Source organism: Xyrauchen texanus, chromosome 5, assembly GCF_025860055.1.
Source record: "Xyrauchen texanus isolate HMW12.3.18 chromosome 5, RBS_HiC_50CHRs, whole genome shotgun sequence".
Taxonomy (NCBI): Eukaryota; Metazoa; Chordata; class Actinopteri; order Cypriniformes; family Catostomidae; genus Xyrauchen; species Xyrauchen texanus.
In genome coordinates this window covers 47,511,856-47,538,529 of record NC_068280.1, presented here as the reverse complement: position 1 = coordinate 47,538,529, position 26,674 = coordinate 47,511,856, and the positions used below count along the sequence as shown (strand labels likewise).

General features: G+C 35.8%; 1 protein-coding gene across 5 annotated transcripts in view; it reads left to right on the top strand.

The window, feature by feature from the left end:
• The window catches only part of hecw2b (HECT, C2 and WW domain containing E3 ubiquitin protein ligase 2b), an 86,635-nt gene that overhangs the window by 50,141 nt on the left and 9,820 nt on the right, over positions 1-26,674 (top strand). For 2 of the 5 annotated variants that reach the window (XM_052126646.1, XM_052126642.1), the window contains 18 exons: positions 247-397; positions 1,054-1,154; positions 2,671-2,795; positions 3,194-3,379; positions 4,237-4,389; positions 6,242-6,389; positions 6,586-6,682; positions 6,836-6,919; positions 7,159-7,268; positions 11,462-11,582; positions 11,671-11,784; positions 13,910-14,062; positions 14,129-14,227; positions 14,577-14,706; positions 17,955-18,101; positions 22,435-22,549; positions 23,074-23,159; positions 23,245-23,357. In XM_052126646.1, coding sequence (XP_051982606.1) covers positions 247-397; positions 1,054-1,154; positions 2,671-2,795; positions 3,194-3,379; positions 4,237-4,389; positions 6,242-6,389; positions 6,586-6,682; positions 6,836-6,919; positions 7,159-7,268; positions 11,462-11,582; positions 11,671-11,784; positions 13,910-14,062; positions 14,129-14,227; positions 14,577-14,706; positions 17,955-18,101; positions 22,435-22,549; positions 23,074-23,159; positions 23,245-23,357 — 2,233 coding nt within the window. The remainder of the gene's footprint in view (positions 1-246; positions 398-1,053; positions 1,155-2,670; positions 2,796-3,193; positions 3,380-4,236; positions 4,390-6,241; positions 6,390-6,585; positions 6,683-6,835; positions 6,920-7,158; positions 7,269-11,461; positions 11,583-11,670; positions 11,785-13,909; positions 14,063-14,128; positions 14,228-14,576; positions 14,707-17,954; positions 18,102-22,434; positions 22,550-23,073; positions 23,160-23,244; positions 23,358-26,674) is intronic. The other 3 variants (XM_052126645.1, XM_052126643.1, XM_052126644.1) reach the window with 3 other exon arrangements.

The window sequence follows — 26,674 nt, the reverse complement described above, 5'->3', positions numbered from 1 at the left end:
AAAACAGGATTTTTCTTGCCCTTTTTCATAACATTTACATATAGATGTCTTTATGGCACAGCAGCAAAATCACCTGTTTAATTGTAAGAGTCAGTGAGAGGGTAGAAAATGTCCATAATAAAACTACATTATGTTGTTTTTGATTAATGAAATTGAACTAACACGATAAGTGGACTTTGAGGAAAAAATAAAATAAAACTACAGGATGACCCCTTTAAGGTTGTCATTAGGATGTGTGTGTTATAGACTGGGAAGCTCGCATTGACAGCCATGGGAGGATTTTCTATGTTGATCATGTGAACAGAACCACGACCTGGCAGCGACCCACTGCCCCACCTGCACCTCAGGTCCTTCAGAGGTCCAACTCCATTCAACAGATGGAGCAGCTTAACCGAAGGTCAGTCCCACTGACACAAACACCCACAGCTCTCTCTCTCTCTCTCTCTCTCTCTCTCTCTCTCTCTCTCTCTCTCTCTCACTCTCACTCTCACTCTCACTCTCACTCTCACTTATTCAATTAAATATGCTTTTTGCAATGACAAAAACAGCATTTATATAGCCAAAGCAGCATAGCATAGAAATAGTACAATATACGTAAGTAGTCAAATAAGTAACATGCAGCAAAATAAAAATGGGGCACATTAATTAAATATTAGCAAACAAATAAATAAATTGCGAGTGCAAAATTTAAATTCAATTAAATTAATAATTGCATGTAGTATATTATTATTGTATATTGTAAAATTTAAATAAATTAAATGTATTAAAATTAAAACAAATACAATCATTTTTAAATAAATTTACAATTACAAAAATTACAAAATAAACTAAAAATAGCAATCAATGAATTTAACAGCATCAACAAAAATGAATAGTTTGCGCAAATAACATTAATTAAATATGAGTAATTAAGAAGAAAATGTAAATATAACATAAAAAAGATTTAATAGAGCAATTAATGTAACAAAGTATAGTGGTAGAGATACAGATATAAGGTAAATCATACTTTCACCCATTAACATATGTTGTTTTGTTTTGTTTTGTTTTGTTTAGGTATCAGAGTATTCGAAGAACAATAACCAATGAGAGGACAGATGAGCAAGCTGCAGAGATGCCTTCAGATGATACTGACTTGCTGCATCACTCCATACCTGGTACACTCACTTACACACGCATGTACAGCATTCTTGAATTACAATATATAACTTCAGTGCTGCTTCACTCTGTTTGCTTATACTGAAAAGTCTTGCAGAGTTAAAGGGATAGTCCACCCAAAAGTGATAATTTAAAATCATTTACTCACCCTCCTGTCATCCCAGATGTGTATGACTTTGTTTCTTCTGCTGAAAACAGACAATGATTTTTAGAAGAATATGTCAGCTCTGTAGGTCCATATAATGTAAGTAAATTGTGGCCAGAACTTTGAAGCCCTAAAAAGCACATAAAGACCCATTCTGTCTCCTGGAGATGAAAGTAGTTTGGTCAGAAAAGTGCAAATCAATCAAAGAACAACAGCAAAGAACCTTGTGAAGATGCTGGAGGAAACAGGTAGACAAGTATCTATATCCACAGTAAAATGAGTCCTATACCGACATAACCTGAAAGGCTGCTCAGGAAGAAGCCAGTGCTCCGAAACCGGCATAAAAAATCCAGACTACAGTTTGCACTTGGGGACAAATAGCTTACTTTTTGGAGAAATGTCCTCTGGTCTACTAAAACAAAAATTGAACTGTTTGGCCATAATGCCCATCATTATGTTTGGAGGAAAAAGGGTGAGGCTTGCAAGCTGAAGAACACCATCCTTACTGTGAAGCATGGGGGTGGCAGCATCATGATGTGGGGTGCTTTGCTGCAGGAGGACTGGTGCACTTCACAAAATAGATGGCATCATGAGGAAGGAAAATTATATGGATATTGAAACAACATCTCAAGACATCACCCAGGATGTTAAAGCTCGGTCACAAATGGGTCTTCCAAATGGACAATGACCCAAAGCATACCTCCAAAGTTGTGGCAAAATGGCTTAAAGACAACAGAGTTAAGGTATTGGAGTGGCCATCACAAAGCCCCTGACCTCAATCTGATAGAAAATGTGTGGGCAGAACTGAAAAAGCATGTGCGAACAAGGAGCCCTACAAACAAGTTACACCAGTTCTGTCTGGAGGAATGGGACAAAATTCCAGCATCTTATTGTGAGAAGCTTGTGGAAGGCTACTCAAAACATTTGACCCAAGTTAAACAATTTAAAGACAATGTTACCAAATACTAACAAAGTGCATGTAAACTTCTGACCCACTGACAATGTGATGAAAGAAATCTGAATAAGATTCTTAGAATAAAGTAGTGATCCTAACTGACTTTTTGGGAATGTTTTCTACAATTACATGTCAGGAATTGTGAAAAACTGAGTTTAAATGTATTTGGCTATGGAGTATGTAAACTTCTGACTTCAACTGTATCTGGATCTACAGAGCCAAGTTATCCTTCTAAACATCTTCATTTGTGTTTAGCAGAAGAAACAAAGTCATACACATCTGGGATGGCATGAGTGTGAGGAAATGGTGAGATAATTTTCATTTTAGGGTGAACTATCCCTTTAAACCAATTGCAGCGAAAAGGGTGCACACAAATACAAACATGCACACTCTTTTAAGTTGTTGTCTCTTTCAGAGTACCGTCGGGATGGTGTCGTTGGTCCCACTAGCTCTCGCTCTCGTCTGTCTTTGCTGCTTCAGTCCCCCAGCGCCAAGTTTCTCATCAGCCCGGATTTTTTCTCCGTACTGCATTCTAACCCTGTTAGTCTCCAAACACATTCATTACTCACATTTATTTCAATTATTACCAACAAGCCTACATATTTCCAGTCCCTTGATGGAGATTTGTGGTAAAACATGCCAGAAAAACTAGAGAATATAGAGAGAAAATAACTACAAATAATAGAAAAGTAACATTCTCAAAAAAGGTGTTATGGTGTTAATTCAAAAAGTAACTTGTTACTTAAATCGTAACTTTAAAAAAGTAACCTGACGATACGGCACATTACCCCAACATCAGTAATGAGTAATCTTTTGTTATATAAGTGGAATTCCAACAATTCAGAACTTCTCTGAAGTTGGAACCTTAACCTTTTAAATCACAAGTAATACGTCAGATGGTTGAATCGAACACTGAACTTTGTTCTCTCATTTGTTAGAGTGCCTACCGGATGTTTACAAGCAACACGTGTCTGAAGCACATGATCAGTAAAGTGCGACGGGACGCGCATCACTTTGAGCGCTACCAGCACAACCGCGACCTGGTGGCCTTCCTCAACATGTTCGCCAACAAACAGCTGGAGCTCCCGCGAGGCTGGGAGATGAAACATGACCACACGGGCAAGGTCTGGAACCATTGAGCTATGCTGTCTTTCTGCTAGATATTGATGCTGAATGTAAATTATACAACAATGCACAACTGTGCTGGGATACTGTATCCTTCAATTCAATGTGAGCAACAATGCAATTGTATCTCTGAGATGATAACTGGATGCCACTCACCGAATTAAACTTTGCACTGTAGTGAGGTCATTTGACAACAGTGTTGCTTACTACTGCTTGAAATCTTGATCATTATATACTGCATACAGACAACTTTACAGCTGAAATAAAAGATTTTACTGAAGAATTCATGCAAGTGCTTTAAAGCTGATGTGTGTAATTGTTTTAGCATTTATAATAAGCATTAATGTGTCCCAGCTTAAAGGGATAGTCCACCCAAAAATGCAAATGATCTCATCATTTACTCACCCTCATGCCATCCCAGATGTGTAAGAATTTCTTTCTTCTGCTAAACAAAAACTAAGATTTTAAGAAGAGTATTTTTAGCTCTGTAGGTCCATACAATGCAAGTGAATGGTGGCCAGAACTTCAGCTTCAAAAAGTGCATAAATGCAGCATAAAAGTGATCCATACACCTCCAGTCATTTTCGTTTGGAGTCTAAAAAGTATATTACCTATTGATACACTAAAGCTGAAGATATAAATGTCCATCTTAAGATAAATGTTTTGTGAAACAAGACTTTTGCACAATACTGTATTAAATGCTTTGGAACTATATTCAGTACAATAGTTTTGACAATTCTGAGATGAGGCTGCATTGAATTGTTCATTTAGTTTCGTGATGCAGAAATTACACACTTATGAACTTCACATTCCTGCTTTCAGAACCATATGTCACTTTACTGTATCTTCTCCTCAGCCTTTCTTCGTGGATCATAACTGCAGGGTTACCACCTTTATAGACCCGCGACTGCCGCTGCAGAGCGCCCGACCCAGCAGCATCCTTGCCCACCGACAGCACCTCAGCCGGCAGCGCAGTCACAGTGCAGGGGAGGTGAGCACCCGACATCTGGTGAGATTTCCCATTCACTTGCCCACACTCCCATTACAGTACCCAGCCACACCCAAAAGAGGCTTCCATGGCAAATGAGTTGTACTTGTTAGATAAAAAACGTTTATCAAAAAAAAATTTTTCGCTGTAATTCAGCTATAATAAATGTTTTTTTTTTTTTTTTTTTTTATGTACAAATCTTGTTCATTTAAATCATAATGTAAGCCTTCATTTAACCGATAATGAGAGGGTAACCAGATATTTTTCCACTGACAATTATTTTGATATTTAACCCGTAGTCTCAAATCTTCAAATCACAAAATTGTCTCAGCAGGTTTTTAATTAGGCAATCTCATTTTCTCTTTCATCCTGCTCATGCGGAATACAGATTGCTCTCTCAGGGCTCGTTAGATGTGCTGATTAATTTCGTAGTGTTGGCCTCGGCCATCTCCCAGCATGCAACAGTGTCTTTTTTTTTGTTTTTTTACATCATTCTGCCCAATCTCATGTGTGAGTGTTTTTGTCAGAGGGCCATATGTGAATGCATGTAAACATATTGAGCCAAATATTATTCTACTAATATTTAGATCCTCTGTGCCTTCATAACATGGAAATGCAAATGAGCTCACTTAAATAAAAAACAACCTTTGCTTATATATAAACTTTCAGGAAAATAATTTTACAAAACAACAGTCAGAAGGTTGGTCAAAGGGCCCTTAAAGGGGTCATGACACTCGGAATAACATTTTCCTTGACCTTTTGATTTAAGAGGTCATTGTACTATAAAAACATTCTGTAAGTTTCTGAACTCAAAACTTCCTCCTCACTGCAAAAAGACCATTTATTGAAACCAAACTGCTTAATTGACTCTACTTTCTCCACATTGTGATGTCCCACCATGGTAGACATTTGCATCTGACTGTCTCTGAGAGCCAATCATAACAGTGAATGTTTACTGTCAAGTCTTAAAGGAGAAGCAGCAACAAAACCAAGTGTTTCTGATAGATGGTCAGCATGAGGGTGGAAAATTATGGTGTTTTACAAATATACATAAACAATTTGTACTAATATTAAAAGTGAACCTCAAGGAACATATTATAATAATAAAATAAGTTAAATGAAGCTTTCATATTTAAAGTTTATTATTTATCCCCTTTTCTCCCAATTTTGGAATGCCCAATTCTCACTACTTAGTAGGTCCTCGTGGTGGCGTGGTTACTCACCTCAATCCGGGTGGTGGAGAACAAGTCTCAGTTGCCTCCGCTTCTGAGACAGTCAATCCGTGCATCTTAGCACGTGGCTCATTGTGCATGACACCGCGGATACTCACAGCATGTGGAGGCTCATGCTACTCTTCGCAAGACATGCACAACTTACCACATGCCCCATTGAGAGCGAGAACTCCTAATTACTTCCACGAGGACGTTACCCCATGTGACACTACACTAGATGCTTAGGAGACCTGTTTGGAGTCACTCAGCACACCCTGGATCCGAACTCGTGACTCCAGGTGTGGTACCCAGGCCCCAAAGTTCAAATAGTTTAATTATCCGAATAAACAATTCTGTTTTTGTAAAGATGGTCACAAAATAATTGGTGCAAAAATCTTTTGATTTCAACCTTTTTACCGTAGCACTCTTGAAAGAATCCAAAAGTGTCTAAAAATATTTGTAATGCAATATTGATTAATCTTCTTAAAGACATCATAATTCTTAAAAAAAACTTGTAACCAACAATATCAACATTTGGGTTTTCTTGTCATTAATGTGAATTTCCATTATCCGCTGATACATACTCAAGTATAGTATTTGTGCAGTAAATTGGCCTCTTCTTGTGTGACATAATCATCATTTCCTGTGTTGTTTGTGCTCAGGTGGGTGATGACCCTCGGCACGTTGGACCTGCTGTACTACCCCGCCCTTCCAATACCTTCACAGCCAATCGCAACCAATGTCAAGATTTAGTTCCTGTTGGTGGGTCATTTCAGTCTACAGTTAATTTAGCATTCATTTATAAAGTCAGTAAGTCAGTATTTGTTTGTCTTTTTAAATATTTTTTCTATTTGTTTCATTACAATTTTTATGCGTTTATTTTTTTAAGTGGTTCCACAACTTATGTAAATAATTTACCTATGCGTTCTATTTTACAAAATAGCATTTTATTGTTATATGCCTTCATTTGACAGTAACGAACTGGTTTGTTCCTCTCTCTTTGTAGCCTATAATGAGAAAATAGTGACATTTTTGCGGCAACCGAACATTTTTGAGATCCTTCAGGAAAGACAGCCTGAGCTCATTAGAAATCATTCACTCAGGTGAGTAAAAAGCAATTTTGTGACATTTAAATAATGAGTATATTAATTGTGAGTAATGTCATTTTTATTTTCTATTATTTTATTATTCTATATCTTATAGCTACTGAGCCTGTATTTAATTTATGACATTAACCATGTGTTAATACTGCACAGGGAGAAGGTGCAGTTCATTCGTAATGATGGAGCATCTGGTTTAGCTCGACTATCCAGTGACGCAGACTTAGTGATTTTGCTCAGGTAGATCTTCAATAGATTTGGTGATGTTTGCGCTGCAAAAATGGCTGTTAAATATAAGAAATTAAATGAATTATTATGCTTTAAAACAAACGAATAACATGCAGATTTTTTCTCTCGGGTGTATTTATCTTAAATATTTTTTACCAGAAAGACAAAGATACTGTTTTGCAGTGTATGTATGTGTCTTGTCTACTTTTTGTTTATTAAAACATCTCATCTTTTGACTTTTTCCCCTGTAGCTTGTTTGAAGAGGAAGTGATGTCATATGTGCCACCTCATGCCTTACTGCACCCCAGCTACTGTCAATCACCGCGAGGGTCTCCAGTCTCCTCCCCTCAGAACTCTCCTGGTTAGTTCCTCTGTATCTCATCTGAAAATGGTTCCATGTTTAATAGTAATTAAATCCTTCAATAAAAACTAAATGAACAATTCAATGCAGCCTCATCTCAGAATTGTCAAAACTATTGTACTGAATATAGTTCCAAAGAATTTAATACAGTACTGTGCAAAAGTCTTAGGCACATAAGATGTTTCACAAAAACATTTATCTTAAGATGGATATTTATATCTTCAGCTTTAGTGTATCAATAGGTAATATACATTTTAGACTCCAAAACATTTACTTTGCAAATAGAATAGAAGAAAAGGGAGTCCTGCAACAGATGGCATGGTCCCCACAAAGCCCCCCTCTGAATATTGAGTCCGTCTGGTATTACAAGATCGAATCAATTGAGACAGCCGAAATAGATTGAAGAACTGTGGCAAATTCTCCAAAAAGCTTGAAACATCCTATCTGCCAACAACCAAGAAAAACCATGTCCAGGTGTACCTTGGTGAATTGGTGCTGTTTTAAAGTTAAAGGTGGTCACACCGAATATTGATTTAGCTTTTTGTTATGTTTACTGGACTTTGTATGACATTAATTAATAAATGAAAACTATTTATGGCATTATTTTTAAGACATCTTCACTATGCAACATTTTCCCCAAGTGCCTAAAACGTTTGCACAGTACTCTAGGCAATTGAGGAAAAGAAAACAAACATTTAAGGTGCACAAAAAGTTTTACTCTAAAGAAATTAATAGTAATTTTGAATCATGAGCCATCACATGCGATGAAGAGTACAGTCATATCAGTAACCTTTTTAAAGCTCTATTATTCTACATGGGGCAGGGGCACATCATGGGGGCAGCCATGTTCGAATCACATGACCAGTCATATACTACGCTTATCTCAGTAACCGTCCTGTTATTGGACAGTTTCACTCTTTAATAAATGAATCATGGCTGACTGTGCATAGGGGATTTCTACAATGGCATCTGTGACTGAAAACTGTTGATTTTAAATGATTCTACATCGAAGCCACTGCAAGTCCGAGATGACACAAGCACAAAGATACTGAGTGCACTTTTAAGGTTCATTATTGGTTTTCGGTTTTGGTTTTTGGCACAGTGTGTCCAGAATTTTTAGTACCTTATCAGTAACAGAATTTAGTGTACTGGGATAATGAAAAATCTTGCAAATTTCACAGCATGTTTTCTTCTCTAAACCAGTCTTACAAAACATTGGCTTTGTTTTATTGTAATGCTTACCATGCAGTCGACCAGCTTTCCTGGGTATATTTTGAGTTGGATGCCAAAAGGAACAAATCCGCTTTGTGGAATTTGATGTGTAGTTGTGAGTCCAGGGTTTTTGGTTAATCCATGCGGGTTGGTTTTTAGTCATCATACTGACACACAGTTTTCACAAGTCTTCTTGGAGTGTGGGGGACATCACAGTGAGGGATTCATGGTCTTACTCAGCATGATCTGACTTCAGTTGCTGTGAAAATGAGCCTTTCACTGGTTGAAGGGGATTCTGCAAATTCTACAATTGTTTTTTTTATCACAAATGGAGTCAAAAATCTCAAGCTTAATAAAGTACATAATGTTTGCCCCAAATTATTTACTATATTTAAATCTCCTGCCACCATTGTTTAGACAAATTGGGGAAAAATTGAAAAGTGCAAATTCTGTCATTTATTCACACTCACGTTATTCCAAATCCAGACCCATATGACTTATGGTCTCATCTCGCACCCTAGTTCCCTATGTCCTGAATCAGTATATCATGAACACAAATTCAGGCACTGGCAAGGGTGTTCATTCACTCAACATTGGGACCCTTCATTTTTTCACATTTTGTTATGTTCCATATCACCCTGCAGCTGTCGCCTGGTTGCCCACTATAGCTAAGCAGGGTCGAGCCTGGACATTACTTGGATGGGAGACTTCCTGGGGTAAACTAAGGTTGCTGCTGGAAGAGGTATAAGGGAGGCCAGCAAGGGGTGCTCACCCTGTGCTCACCCTGTGCTCACCCTGTGCTCACCCTGTGCTCACCCTGTGCTCACCCTGTGCTCACCCTGTGCTCACCCTGTGGTCTGTGTGGGTCCTAATGCCCCAGTATAGTGATGTTACACTATACTGTAAAAAGACACCGTCTTTCGGATGAGACATTAAACCGAGGTCCTGACTGTCTGTGGTCATTAAAAATCCCCAAAATTCCTGGCCAAATTTCCCCCATAGGCCCTTCTCAATCATGGCCTCCTAATAATCCCCATGCACTCTCTCCTCTCCACCAATATCTGGTGTGTGGTGGGTGTACTGGCGCACTATGGCTGCAGTCGCATCAACCAGGTGGATGCTGCACACTGGTGGTGGTTGAGGAGATTCCGCCTATACTATGTAAAGCACTTTGAGTGCCTAGAAAAGCGCTATATAAATGTAAGGAATTATTATTATTATTTGTATTTATTTTTTTCTCACATTTTGTTATGGTGCAGCCTTATGCTAAAATGCTTTAAATTATTTTTTTTTCACATCAATCTACACTCCATACCCCATAATGAAAAAAGCAAAAAGCATAATTTGATAACTGCAAAGTTATTAAAAAGAAAAAAACTGAACTATAACATTGACATAAGTATTCAGGCCCTTTGCTATGACACTTGAAATTTAGCTCAAGTGTATTCCATTCTCTGGATCATTTTGAGATGTTTCTACACTTTGATTGGAGTCCACCTGTTTGATTGGAGTCCACCTGCCTGCAGAGCTCAGAGATAGGAGTGTGTTGAGGCACAGACCTGGGGAAGGCATCAAAAACATTTTGGCTGCATTGAAGGTTCCCAAGGTCACAGTGGCCTCCATAATTCTTAAATGGAAGATGTTTGGAACAACCAGGACTCTTCCTAGAGCTGGCAATGGGGGTAGAAGGTGCTTGGTAAGAGAGGTGACCAAGAACCTGATGGTTACTCTGGTTGAGCTCCAGAGATCATGTGTGGAGATGGAAGAAACTTTCAGAAGGACAACCATCCGTGTAACACTCCACCAATCTGGGCTTTATGGCAGAGTGGCCAAACGGAAGAATGTTGGAAACTTATGTTGGAATGTTGGTGCACTCACTGCATGCGGCTTGCTGTACGTAGTTAACTGGCTGCGTTGCTGGTCTGGCAAAACAATTGTAAATGGTTGAAGAATGTAACAACTAGTGAACTTGATGAAGACAGCACCTTACAAATGGAAGTTTAATGTTTTACCATCATCCCATGCTGCGTGAATACGTTTTTTGAGTTCCAAGTGTTGAACAGAGGTTTTTTAATATGCTAAAGCTAGCGGCAACACATCGCATGAGTTTGAAATGTTACTTCAGTCAGCTGTTTAAAAGCGAATGATTTTGTGTAGTAAAAAACATTTAAGTGTTCCATTTGGGACGATACTGCTCTTTGAAAATGTATACACTACATGGCTGAGTGCATAGTGTATATTGTAAGTGCATAGTGTATAGTGCGTCATTTGGGACACAGTTATTGTTTCCATTAACATTATGAGTTGAAGATATTTCCCAGATTTCACTTCATTATTTACTCTTGTGCTCATCTTCTAATGACTTGAAAGACTTCAGAAGACATGACAACGTTTCTGGTAAGAGAACCTAGTGAGGTTTTCCCTGGATTTTACGGTGCATTGTGGGAATTTTTAGGGAGCGTACGTTTAAGATTGATTTGAACGATTTGAACGATTTTGTGATTGGGACACCCCTAAAAATGTCAGACTCCCTGGTCAGTTCCCTGATTACTGAACTAGGGAACTGATTGAGGCGCACCCCTGCTTCCATGGAACACAAAAGGAGAAGATTAGCAGACATTGTAGGGCTACATTTTAATTGAATGATGACATAACAGTAAACTTTGGGTTTGGAACAATATGAGTGCATAAATGTATACAGAATTTTAATTTTGGGGTGAAATATTCCTTAAATTGGCGTTTCATACTGACTTTATTTTTGTGCCATATGACATATTTAGCTGGACTGTACCTATATTTTAAATAATTGTTTATATACACAGATATTAGCGATAATTTAGAAATGAAATAGGGGCATTAAGATTAGAACATTAGACTAAAGAAAGCTAGAATTGTTTGACAACAAGTTTCCTGCAATGCAGAAATAAAAGTTGCTATTTTTTTAGCTGAACTGTATTGTCACCGTTATGTCTACCTCTCAGGTACACAACGAGCCAACGCACGGGCCCCTGCGCCATACAAACGAGACTTTGAAGCCAAACTTCGGAATTTCTATCGCAAACTGGAGACTAAAGGCTATGGACAGGGTCCAGGCAAAGTCAAGTATGCGCTTGTTCCTTATGCTTAGGTTGTGTTTTGTAATACAAAAGCACATATTCACACACATGATGACTTGTTATTCCTGTTATAGGTTGATAATTCGGAGAGACCACCTGCTGGAGGACGCCTTCAATCAGATTATGTGCTACTCTCGCAAGGATCTACAGAGAAGTAAACTCTACGTCAGCTTTGTTGGAGAGGAGGGGTCAGTTTTCAAAGATAACTAAACTTTTTACAAACATGCATAGAATAGTTGGCACTCTTGGTGTCTTTACTTTTTTGTTAAGGAATTAGAGGCATGAATCTCTTGTGTTTTGTTGTGAGAATGACTAGATATTGTAGATAAGCTATAATGCAACAAAAATGCATCTAGCATGAAAAGCAGCTAGTTTCAAACACATTAAATGTCTATTCCCCTGCTGAAAATGGTGATTTTGACCTGTGGTCCTGACCCTAACTATACACAAAAATTGTAATCATACAAAGTACATTTTGATATTTGTTGAATTGATATGATGTTCAATTGTGTTTAAAAAAGCGTCATCATTATCTAATTTTTATGCCCAAAAACTAAGGGGTGTCTGAGACCGGTAACAGAATCAGGTCCAATACTGCACTCATGTACTCGTGCTCGTAAAAATGCTCGATACAAAAAACTAAATCATCTGACGTAGGAATGTCATTGCATACACATTCAGCGCACAAATGAAAACAAAGGCGCTATTTAGTTAGATAAATATATAGCTTGCATGTGTTGTGCACTTCAACGTAAATAGATCTTGTTTTAAGAATGATTTGTATGAAAATGTAAAGCCGGCTTCTCATACCAAGGAGTTCTTAAACATTATCATGAGCATTGCACGCTCTATTTGTAGCAGATGACAGCGAGCAGAGCTCTAATTCACTATGTAGTGTGCAGCACATACAGACTTCATATTTATTTAATTAAATAGCAGCCTTTTGCAGTTTAATAATGACATTGGGTCACATAGCAACCTGATTTTCCAAAGGTGAGAAGCTTCCATTTAAATGGAAAAAACGACGACAGAAATATATATATAATAAAACTCTATAGTTTATAATATTCACTGTACTACTACTACTACTACTACTACTACTACTACTACTACTAATAATAATAAATCAGTAATCTTATAAAAAATTATCTTATATTTAAGCAATATCTCACATCTGTGATGCAGCAATTATTTTGACAAAAATAACTCTTGTACACTGTTGTATTTTGGATTGTGCTGTGAGGTTCTTATAAAAGCACTTAATTTGATAAAAATAATACAATATTATGTTGAAAATAAGATGTTCTATTTTAAGTTGATTACAGTTTTAATTAATTTATTAAGACCCCATTCTAATGATAAAATTGAAATAAACTGTTAAAAATGTAATTTAAAACAGGGATGGTATCGGCGAGTACCAAAAAGGTATCAGTACTTGTGCTCGTTCTCCAACAAATGGTATCGGGACATACCTGCTAAAACATGTCACATATTGTGTGCACCACATGTTTTTTATCCCGTTACAAACAAAAGTTACAGTACTTTTAATATTTTTTTTTTTCTAGATTTTGATGTCTTTTTAAAGTTTATTTGTGGAAAATAACATAATCGAGCAGATCAGGATTTGTCAAACTATTTAAAGGGATAGTTCACCCAAAATGTTTAATTCTCTCACCATTTACTCACCTTCATGCCACCCCAACTGTGGATGAATTTCTATCTTCTGCTGAACAATGACGAAGATTTTAAGAAAATTTGCCTTGTATGGACCAGCTCTGTAGGTCCATACAAGGCAAGTCAATGGTGATAAAAACCTTTGAAGCTCCAAAAAGCACATAAAGGCAGCATAAAAGTAATCAAAACAAATCCAGTGGTTAAATTAATATCTTTAGAAAATTATATGGTTTGTGTGGGTGAGAAAAATCTTTGTGTTCTACAGAACAAAGTAAGACATATACAGCTGGGATGGCATGAAAGTGAGTAAATGATTTTTTGGGTGAACTATTCCTTCAAACATGTCCCAAATTTTGGTAAAAGGGTTCATATAAAAAGAAACAGCTCGTATCATTTTTTGTTTGACCTTCTGTAGTGGACAATCAACATTTTTGAAGGTTAAGCACCTTTTTTGATTAACCATTTGTTGACAAAAAATACAATGGACTTTGAGGTTTAGGCCCTATAATGTACCCTATTCGTTAAAAATTATCCTATTTGATGCAAACTTATCCAATATATCTTAGTAAGACTTGTTGAAGCAGAACTTCAAGCTTATTTTAAGAAACTTTGTCACCATACATTGATTCTCTTGTTCAGACTGGATTACAGTGGCCCATCACGAGAGTTCTTCTTCCTGGTGTCTCGGGAGCTTTTTAACCCATACTACGGTCTGTTTGAGTATTCAGCCAATGACACCTACACCGTCCAGATCAGCCCCATGTCTGCCTTCGTCGACAACCATCATGAGTGGTAAGTGCAGACTTAAGTAACCGTTTCTTGGCCTCATATGAAGTTAAACTGAAGTTGTGTTCTCAGGTTTCGCTTTAGTGGGCGTATTCTGGGTCTCGCTCTCATCCACCAAAACCTGCTGGATGCCTTCTTCACTCGACCCTTCTACAAAGGTCTACTGCGAATGTGAGTCAGTCACTATTGAGGATACCAAAAACCTGACTGTTTTGACACTTAAAGAATTTTAAAAGTAGTAATTTAAAAAATATATATATATTTGTTTTTACATTGAGCCTTGGCGTCATTTCCCAATTCTGTTCTCTCCAACATTTCTTATCCTCCGTTTACTGTCACTATCAATTAAAGGGGCAAAAAATGTGATTTAACTTTAGATACATTTTTGTCAATTCATTGCTACAATTTTGGCATTAAGTTTGAAATTTTGTACCCAAAAGTAAAGAAATGTACGGGCGCTGGATCCACACTTCTCATTTTGTAAAAAAAACACTTTCTTGTCATTGGTCTCTGTGTTTAGTCCGTGTGATCTGAGTGATTTAGAATATCTGGATGAAGAGTTTCATCAAAGTCTTCAGTGGATGAAAGACAATGACATCGAGGACATGCTGGACCTCACTTTTACCGTCAATGAGGAAGTCTTCGGACAGGTCAGTGTGTCTTCACTTGTAATGTTAGTGCAGATTTCTTGCACCAAAATTCATGGTTTAGTTTTACACAACCATTTTCCACACTTTCTCTGACAATTTGGTACTGTCATTTTAAGACTTCTATGTGTAAATGGCTTCCACATACCAGAGGTTCATTAATTATGTAAACATATCTATATTTATATTGTTACATAATTGACAAGACGATTTATGAATGACATGTTTTAAATAAATATTCATCTTCCAAAAGTTCAGTACTAAAATATTCATTTAAAAAAAAAATAATGTATTCCATCTTTATTTTTTGACATGATTTGACAAATTCACAGTGGTTCAAATTTGCTTGTGAAATTCAACCTTGCATAGCAGGAAAAGCAGTAGAGTGCAGATGCACAATCTTCACTTGCTGCTTCCAGTCTTAACCACTAGGTGGTGCATTTGGGTGTTGATGAAGACCAAGAATGACAGGGAAAGGTCCTCACCAAATAAACCTTTATATTTACAAATATGTGTCATTACAATTTGCTCCAATTAGTGGCATTAACAAAGTTTCAATGAATGGTTGTCAGTTTTTATAAATCAATTAAACTAACTTAATTGAACTTGATAATTAAGTCATATTAAACTGTTTCTTAAGTGTTTCTGCTTTAAACCATCTTTTTCTTGCTTTATCGAGAGATTGAAGGATCTTTTTCTTGCTTTAATTCATTAAAGCATTATTTCCAGCCAAGAGTCTGATTACTCTTAACCTCTTACACTCTGAGTGGCCCGGTTCCGGGCCAAGAGGGGTCGCTGATTGCGAAAAGAGAATATATTATGGTATTACTCAACAACCAGTTGGTTGATTTGCACAAAATAGGTGTCGTTTTAAAGTGTAGACTCTCATCTTTACAATAAATATAGCTGATCTGACCAATTCTCAGATACTACTTTTAAATTGACTGATAAAGTAGAACTGTTCCATTTTTATAATTCGCAAATTTGCGATAACAACAATCATATTTAGCACTAGTAAAAAGATCAAAAGATCACACAACCATGTGTCATATATCTTTTGAAAGGTCTTGATTAGTAGAATATAACGAGTAGGTTTGTTTCTTTCAGGGACTAAACTACTGTTTGAGTAGTAGTGTGTGAAATGCACATGTATGATAAACAGAAAAGGTAGCTCAGTGGTAAATACGCTGGCTACCACATCTGGAGTTCACTAGTTTGAATCCTAGGGCGTGCTGAGTGAATCCAGCCAGGTCTCCTTAGCAACCAAATTGGCCCGGTTGCTAGGGATGGTAGTGTCACATGGGGTAACCTACTCGCGGTCACTATAATGTGGTTCGTTCTCGGCGGGGTACGTGGTGAGTTGAGCGTGGATGCCATGAAGCCATGTCTCCGTGGCTAAATAAGCTGCATGATAAGATGCGTGGGTTGACAGTCTCAGACTCGGAGGCAGCTGGGATTCGTCCTCCGCCACCCGGATTGAGGCGAGTCACAAAACGACCACGAGGACTTAAAAAAAAAGTGCAATGGGAATTGGGCATTCAAATTGGGGTAACAACGATTCAGTTTTCTCTGTTTATTATTGTCCCCCATTTTTCCATTTTCTTTTATAACTTTTAAACATTATATAAAAAGTGGAATATGACAACTTACAGCAGACTGCTCACATGATAGAGAGTGTTAGAATTCATATTTGGAATGTTCCCTTGTCTGATGTGGAGTAAACAGACCCAGAGCGTACGAGAGTTTGCTCAACACACATTTTATGAAGTGATGAAATGGACAGTTGTGAAATTTGGAGGATTGTGTAAAATATATATATTTTTTTAATAATTCACAATAAAAAATTACTTTGTCGCTCCACCATAGTGAGTGGGAACTCGTAAGTAGAAGGGAAAGAAAAACGAGAGCCAGATCACGTAAACTTTTGAAAGGGTCCATAATTATGGCAGCAATGTAATACAATTGTAATATATCACACTTTAATGTAGAAACATTTACTAAATACATTTATTCATAGGGCTTGCATGACTACTCATTTATACGGGTCGAGTAGTCCCAGAAAAGTTGCCGGGTTAATGTCGATCCTATTTCAAAGGTTTAATTTCCACCTCCACTTTTTAAACACTGACAGACAATTCCAAATTATGTCTGTCATTTTAATAGATAAAACATATATATGCATGCGCTTAGGAGAGTGTACGCAAGCGGCGATGTGATGTGGGTGAGGAAACATGCCTACCCCCATTGAGAGATTTATTTGTCTGCGTTGATGATCAATCTTGTCCATACAGTTTCTTAATTCATTTAATTGCTCTTCGCAAGAATTTTGGCCTGCTCTGTATGTGAAAATGTACACTGTAAATGTCAGCAGTGCTTTGCAGCGCAATTCACTCATGCTTTAAAATTTTATTTTCACTTTAGCGTAATTCCAAATATATTTAAATGCAAACAACTGCAATCGTTTGATTGACAAAAAGTCTTGCACATCCCCCTAGATTTAGGAATAGGGCTTTAGTTGACATAATCTTAAGTATTTTTTTTATATATTTTATTTATATTTTTGCATTCAGTTGATCTGTTTTAGTGTTCAACAAAACCTGCTTGGAGGTGTTTTTGAATATATGAATGAGATGAATAAAACTCCACCCTGGGAACCATGGTTTCAAATGCTATATCTAATATAGCATTTGAAGTACGATTGCATCGTACTATGAACTTGCATTGTACTATTTCCTGGTATAGTTGACATGTTGGAGAACAACACCAAAGTTAATTTAATGACCTTCCATACACACTGTCTAAAAGGTAGAATGTCAAACATGAATAATAACTGAAAAGTGTGTTTTTAGCACTCGTGTTTTGTGTTTTGTCAGCAGCGTTGTATCATGAGAGTCTCTGAGCATGATGAAAATATATATTTTTTCAAATTATGAACCGTTTTCGAAAAATGTATACCATGCATTTGACATTTGACATCTAAGCATTAAATCCTTAAAAATGCCTTCAGGGTGTAAGGGGTTAATCATCTTTAAAGTTGAGTTATATTCTCCCAGGTGATTGGGAATGAATTCACTGGTGATGCAATGCATTTATCATTCAATTAGTTCAATTCATCATTATTTGTTTTTTTGTACCTGACATTTGTTATTAATATACTTCCATAGTTTTCCATGATATTGTTCCTTGAATGTTTTAAAAGTTTTAAGCACACATATGAAATGGTTCTGAAAATGTGTGTGTTTTTATATTAGATAACAGAGCGGGAATTGAAGCCCGGTGGCGCGAACATCCCTGTGTCAGAGAAGAATAAGAAGGAGTACATTGAGCGCATGGTGAAATGGCGTATAGAGAGAGGAGTCGTCCAGCAGACCGAAAGTCTCATACGAGGCTTTTATGAGGTACTCAAATCGAATCAACACTCAGGAAGCTTTTAGTCTGCAATCTGTTGGCAAATGCTTTTTGCAAGAGGCCTTGCTAATATTTAGTCCTATTAGTAGAGATCATATCAATATGAAGGCAAAGCCAAATCCCAGACATTTAGAAGCATGAAATCCTGGCTGGATGCTTTTTTCAGGTCCGAATAAGAGGACATGTCCAGGGAAAAAGAGGACTCATGGTCACCCTAATAATCGCACAAGGCCATATTGTGATTTCAGTCTTAATTCAATCAATCATGCAGCATTAATGGATATCATGCCGATATCTCAGAAGTCAAAGACTGCTGGTTTCAAAGCGTTTTGGATTATGTAACCTTTAGGTTAGTGCCGTTTATAGCAGGCTATCTTCATTAACATAAGAACGAGAGAGCATAAAAATGACATTTTTTATATTTGTTCTAAGGAGTGCCAATCATTCTTTTTATTGTGGCTATTATAATTTCTGGATTGTGCATTTAAATTGACAGAGTTTTTACAAAGTGTGTTACTAATTAATAAATCAAACATTGTTTATTCATATGCCAATGGTCAATAATTGGCCGATAAATACATTTTCCTTTTTGTCCAGTTGATTAGCCACGACAGTGCTGAGAACCACCTGTTTGCATTTGGAGTTGTCTGAGACATTTAAATGAACAATAATAGTTTGTTTTTTTGTAACGTGCCATCCTGTTGTCACGCTAATAGACTGGCTTGCAACAACGCCTCATTTAAACAGAACCGCAGGCTCAGCAGACATGCATGATGTTTAAAGTACACTCATGTTTCATTATCTCTATTTCTCCTTAACAGTTCCCTTAGTTGTAACTTATAATTAACTAATGATAAAAACTTGTGCAAATCCAGCAATTTGTTCCTGTGAATCGCTTGTTGATCTTCCTCTGAAGCACTTGCTATATAAGCCTGAATCAAAATTGGGTAATTCTGACTCTCAAATGTTGTGTAACAGTCGGTCCATGACAAAAGCAGGTAGTGATCCCGGCTGTGTAAACTGGAAGTGATGAGGAGATTGCTGTTCTTGCTGGATCTGCATGAGAGAGCAACATTAAATTCAGTGTGCATCAAGTGCACCAGATGTAATCGGTCACTATTAATGTCATATTTACTGTGCACTGTACAATAATTTTTTTTGTGGGTCTTTTTGTGAGAAAATGCATTTGCTAATATGCAACGTGGTTACTGGATTACTGTGTGCACTTTTGTTATTTCCTTCTTTTATTAATACATTTAACAATTTCTGTTTGTATATGGGACTTAACAGAAAGCAAGAAAAGCTGCTATTTACTCTCTAAAATGCACAAACATCTTTTCTTTTTTCTTGTTTTTTTTTTTACAGATTTCTTTTATTTATTTATAGATTCATAAGTTTTAAAAATAAGTTTTTACATTTAATTTACATTGCAATTTTAAGTTGTAATTTACTATATGTGATATATATATATATATATATATATATATATTGCTGTCAGTTTATTAAAATAAATCATAATCTTTTAATCTTTTTTTAATCGCCTGAAATTTGACACTACATATACTTCTTTTCTTGACAAAATTAATTTATCTCCATTTTAGGAAAGAAAACAAAACATTTGTAGCAATATAATGCTTTATTAAGATTTTCCAAACAAAGTCTCATTACAATAGCGCCAATTCAAGTTACATTAAATGGTTACCAAAGTCTAAATGGGAGCTTGACTAATTTAAAGAACTAGTCTCCGCATATGTTGCATATTCATTACAATGGGCATTAAATCTCTTAAACTCTCATCATCCACTATATTAATCTGCCGGTAGACTGTGGCTATGTGCTTTGTTACAGGAATTGAAAAGCTGCGTTCATGATCCATGTCAGAGCATCAACACCAACATCGAGCGCCGCTTTAAACTCACCATGAAAAGCGCTTGCAAACAAACACGTTTCATTCTGCATTTTGGTGATAGTTAAGATTTGGTGTGCTTCTGTGGTAATTAAAATGTACCTTACAAAGGCTGAAAAATACTTGATTTCTGTCACAAGTTCCATACGGGCTTGTTTTTTTTTTTTTTTACATCAAATAGTGTAAAGAGTTATCAGCACAGCCATGTATCCATGTACAGTTGAAGTCAGAAGTTTACATACACTTTGTTTGAAGTCATTAAAACTCATTTTTTAACCACTCCACAGATTAAATATTAGCAAACTATAGTTTTGGCAAGTCATTTAGGACATCGACATTGTGCATGACACAAGTAATTTTTCCAATAATTGTTTACAGACAGATTGTTTCACTTTTAATTGACTATATCACAATTCCAGTGGGTCAGAAGTTCACATACACAGTTAACTGTGCCTTTAAGCAGCCTGGAAAATTCCAGAAAATTATGTCAAACCTTTAGACAATTAGCCAATTAGCAATTGATAGGAGGTGTACTGAATTAGAGGTGTACCTGTGGATGTATTTTAAGGCCTACCGTCAAAGTCAGTGCCTCAGCTTCACAAATCAAAAGTAATCAGCCAAAGACCTCATAAAACAATGTGGATCTTCACAAGTCTGGTTCATCCTTGGGTGGTACGCCTGAAGGTACCACATTCATCTGTACAAACGGTAGTATGTGTTACATCCCTCAGATGATACTAGGGGTATGGAGAAATGTTTCATAAATAAAAATAATAAAACGCGGTTCACTTCTATAACTGTGAATGCTGGAAATGATTAAGGCAGAAACAGAGGTATAGTTGATGGTGATTCTTTTACTCAAAATATTTACACAAAAGAGTTGAAGTAAGAATTTTGATACAAACAGTGATGATATACAATGTACAATAACAATATAAGTTAAACAATACAAGTATAAACACCATGGGTGCAAATCAATCCCAGAGAAACAGCAAAGGACCTGTTGAAGATGCTGGAGGAACAGGTAGACAAGTATCTATATCCACAGTAAAACGAGTCCTATGTTAACATAACCTGAAAGGCTGTGCAGCAAGGAAGAAGATACTGCTCCAAAACCGGCATAAAAAAGCCAGACTACAGTTTGCAAGTGCACATGGGGACATACTTTTTGGAGAAATGTCCTCTGGTCTGATGAAACAAAAATGTAACTTTTAGGCCATAAACACCATCGATATGTTTGGAGGAAAAAGGGTGAGGCTTGCAAGCTGAAGAACACCATCCTAACTGTGAAGCATGGGGGTGGCAGCATCATGATGTGGGGTGCTTTGCTGCAGGAGGGACTGGTGCACTTCACAAAATAGATGGCATCATGATGAAGTAAAATTATGTGGATATATTGAAACAAAATGTCAAGACATCAACCAGGAATTTCAAGCTTGGTCGCAAATCGGTCTTCCAAATGGACAAGGACCACAATCATACCTCCAAAGTTGTGGCAAAATGGCTTAAGGGCAACAAAGTCAAGGTATTGGAGTGGCCATCACAAAGCCCTGACCTCAATCTGATAGAAAATGTGTGGGCAGAACTGAAAAAGCATGTGCGAACAAGGAGCCCTACAAACAAGTTACACCAGTTCTGTCTGGAGGAATGGGACAAAATTCCAGCATCTTATTGTGAGAAGCTTGAGGAAGGATACCCAAAATGTTTGACTCAAGTTAAACAATTTAAAGGCAATTGCTACCAAATACAAACAAAGTGTATGTAAACTTCTGACCCACTTAGAATGTGATGAAAGGAATAAAAGCTGAAATAAATAATTCTATCTACTATAATTCTGACATTTCACAGTCTTAAAATAAAGTTGTGATCTTAACTGACCTAAGACAGAGAATGTCTTCTACTATTAAATGTCCGAAATTGTGAAAAACTGAGTTTAAATATATTTGGCTAAGGTGTATGTAAACTTCTGACTTTGGAGAAATTGTATAAAACATTCCCTGTCTTAGGTCAGTGAGGATCATTACTTTATTTTAAGAATGTGAAATGTCAGAATAATATATATGTATATATATATATGAAATTCACCAAAACTCTTCAATAGGCCTGGTAATTATATGATTAAATTAACACCACTGACAAAAGAGCATGCCGGAAAATGGTAGATCCTAAATTATTTAATGTGACCTTGTGTGAAATGAGAAATGGAAATGCCACTCTAGTTGACCCATTTACTGCAGTTATATAAAAGAAAATTGAGATTTTGTGATTTTTGTTGTCATACACAAGAATTCCATGTCTTACTTCATAACTAAATTTAGCATTACAATGTACACAAATTCCCTGAATGAACTAGTAGCAGATATTTTATGAGCTATGTAGTTGTGTTGTGAATTGACTGATGTGGGTTTGTGCTGCAGGTTGTCGATGCACGGCTGGTGTCTGTGTTTGATGCACGAGAGCTGGAGCTGGTGATCGCAGGAACAGCAGAGATTGATCTGGGAGACTGGAGAAACAACACAGAGTACAGAGGAGGTAACAGCAGACCGCTGGAATATTAACTACACCAGTAATAACTTCTTTACACCCCTTGTCATGTCAAAAGGAAGATGCTATTAAAGCGTTGTAGATCTCAAAAGATGTTAAAAATGTATTTACCCTTTTCATTTATATATATATATATAAAAAAAATACTGTGGCAGTGGCATGGTAAAATGATTGCATCAGATGGTAATACCATGGTACTGAATGATTAGATATTTACATAGTACTCTAAGGTACTTTAAAGGATTTATAAAACATGAAATGTACTGTACCAGGGTACTATATTGTTACTATGTAATTATGTCCATAAAAAATACCATGGTACTATTTTGTAAGTGTAACTAGAGGTGTGCAGAATCTGTTTTACTGTTTTCAGATAATATAAATGTTATCTGCTCAATAGACTGTAGTGTTTTAATGTTTCAATTTGCTAATTTGATCACTTTTATGGATTATTATTGGGTCATATTTTGGCTTTATTGGAACAGACATTTATTGTTTTTTCCTCTGTCCAGGTTACCATGACAACCACATCGTAATTCGCTGGTTCTGGGCGGCAGTGGAGCGATTCAATAATGAGCAGAGACTCAGACTTCTACAAGTGAGTGTTGAACGAGGTCTTGTAATAAGACCAAATACTGTCTTTTTTCATTAGGCATGGTTGAAATGTCTCCATGTTGTTTCAGTTTGTGACAGGGACTTCCAGTATTCCGTACGAGGGTTTTGCCTCCCTCAGGGGCAGCAATGGACCACGGCGCTTCTGTGTAGAGAAGTGGGGGAAAATCACATCTCTGCCCAGGTAAACTGAACCTGTATTTCAACTCCATGTTGTGCTGCATATTAAAATAAAAGTAATATTTTGTGTTTTATATAGCAAAGGAATTAAGCTAACCTATGTAGGGCTGTATAGGCTTTAATTAAAACTTTACCTCTCACATACACACACTATGCTCTCATGTTCACAATTTTAACCTCATACACACAAAATACTCACAAATGAAAAAATTGTCAATCCCATACACACAAAATGCTCTTACATTCAGAATGTTTACCTCATACACACATAATATTAGCAAATTCACAATTTTTACCTTGCATACAGTGATCACACATTATTAATTTTACCTCAGATACAAAGTGATCACACATTCACAATTTTACCTCATATACAAAGTGATCAAACATTCTTAATTTCAACTCATATACAAAGTGATCACACATTATTAATTTGACCTCATATACAAAGTGATCACACATTCACAATTTTACCTCATAAACAAAGTGATCACACATTCACAATTTTACCTCATATACAAAGTGATCACACATTCTTAATTTTACCTCATATACAAAGTGATCAAACATTCTTAATTTTACCTCATATACAAAGTGATCACACATTCTTAATTTTACCTCATATACAAAGTGATCAAACATTCTTAATTTTACCTCATATACAAAGTGATCACACATTCTTAATTTTACCTCATATACAAAGTGATCACACATTCACAATTTTACCTCATATACAAAGTGATCAAACATTCTTAATTTTACCTCATATACAAAGTGATCAAACATTCTTAATTTTACCTCATATACAAAGTGATCAAACATTCTTAATTTTACCTCATATACAAAGTGATCAAACATTCTTAATTTTACCTCATATACAAAGTGATCACACATTCACAATTTTACCTCATATACAAAGTGATCAAACATTCTTAATTTTACCTCATATACAAAGTGATCACACATTCACAATTTTACCTCATATACAAAGTGATCAAACATTCTTAATTTTACCTCATATACAAAGTGATCACACATTCACAATTTTACCTCATATACAAAGTGATCAAACATTCTTAATTTTACCTCATATACAAAGTGATCACACATTCACAATTTTACCTCATATACAAAGTGATCAAACATTCTTAATTTTACCTCATATACAAAGTGATCACACATTCACAATTTTACCTCATAAACAAAGTGATCACACATTCACAATTTTACCTCATAAACAAAGTGATCAAACATTCACAATTTTACCTCATATACAAAGTGATCAAACATTCTTAAATTTACCTCATAAACAAAGTGATCAAACATTCACAATTTTACCTCATATACAAAGTGATCACACATTCACAATTTTACCTCATAAACAAAGTGATCAAACATTCACAATTTTACCTCATATACAAAGTGATCACACATTCACAATTTTACCTCATATACAAAGTGATCAAACATTCTTAAATTTACCTCATAAACAAAGTGATCAAACATTCACAATTTTACCTCATATACAAAGTGATCACACATTCACAATTTTACCTCATAAACAAAGTGATCAAACATTCTTAATTTTACCTCATATACAAAGTGATCACACATTCACAATTTTACCTCATATACAAAGTGATCAAACATTCTTAATTTTACCTCATATACAAAGTGATCAAACATTCTTAATTTTACCTCATATACAAAGTGATCAAACATTCTTAATTTTACCTCATATACAAAGTGATCAAACATTCTTAAATTTACCTCATAAACAAAGTGATCAAACATTCACAATTTTACCTCATAAACAAAGTGATCACACATTCACAATTTTACCTCATAAACAAAGTGATCAAACATTCACAATTTTACCTCATATACAAAGTGATCACACATTCACAATTTTACCTCATAAACAAAGTGATCACACATTCACAATTTTACCTCATATACAAAGTGATCACACATTCACAATTTTACCTCATATACAAAGTGATCACACATTCACAATTTTACCTCATATACAAAGTGATCACACATTCACAATTTTACCTCATATACAAAGTGATCAAACATTCACAATTTTACCTCATATACAAAGTGATCACACATTCACAATTTTACCTCATATACAAAGTGATCAAACATTCTTAATTTTACCTCATATACAAAGTGATCACACATTCACAATTTTACCTCATAAACAAAGTGATCAAACATTCACAATTTTACCTCATATACAAAGTGATCACACATTCACAATTTTACCTCATAAACAAAGTGATCACACATTCACAATTTTACCTCATAAACAAAGTGATCACACATTCACAATTTTACCTCATAAACAAAGTGATCAAACATTCACAATTTTACCTCATATACAAAGTGATCACACATTCACAATTTTACCTCATAAACAAAGTGATCAAACATTCACAATTTTACCTCATATACAAAGTGATCAAACATTCTTAAATTTATCTCATAAACAAAGTGATCAAACATTCACAATTTTACCTCATATACAAAGTGATCACACATTCACAATTTTACCTCATAAACAAAGTGATCAAACATTCACAATTTTACCTCATATACAAAGTGATCAAACATTCACAATTTTACCTCATAAACAAAGTGATCACACATTCACAATTTTACCTCATATACAAAGTGATCAAACATTCTTAATTTTACCTCATATACAAAGTGATCACACATTCACAATTTTACCTCATATACAAAGTGATCAAACATTCACAATTTTACCTCATATACAAAGTGATCACACATTCACAATTTTACCTCATATACAAAGTGATCAAACATTCTTAATTTTACCTCATATACAAAGTGATCACACATTCACAATTTTACCTCATATACAAAGTGATCACACATTCACAATTTTACCTCATATACAAAGTGATCACACTTTCACAATTTTACCTCATATACAAAGTGATCACACATTCACAATTTTACCTCATATACAAAGTGATCACACATTCACAATTTTACCTCATATACAAAGTGATCACACATTCACAATTTTACCTCATATACAAAGTGATCAAACATTCACAAATTTACCTCATATACAAAGTGATCACACATTCACAATTTTACCTCATATACAAAGTGATCAAACATTCACAATTTTACCTCATATACAAAGTGATCACACATTCACAATTTTACCTCATAAACAAAGTGATCACACATTCACAATTTTACCTCATATACAAAGTGATCAAACATTCTTAAATTTACCTCATATACAAAGTGATCACACATTCACAATTTTACCTC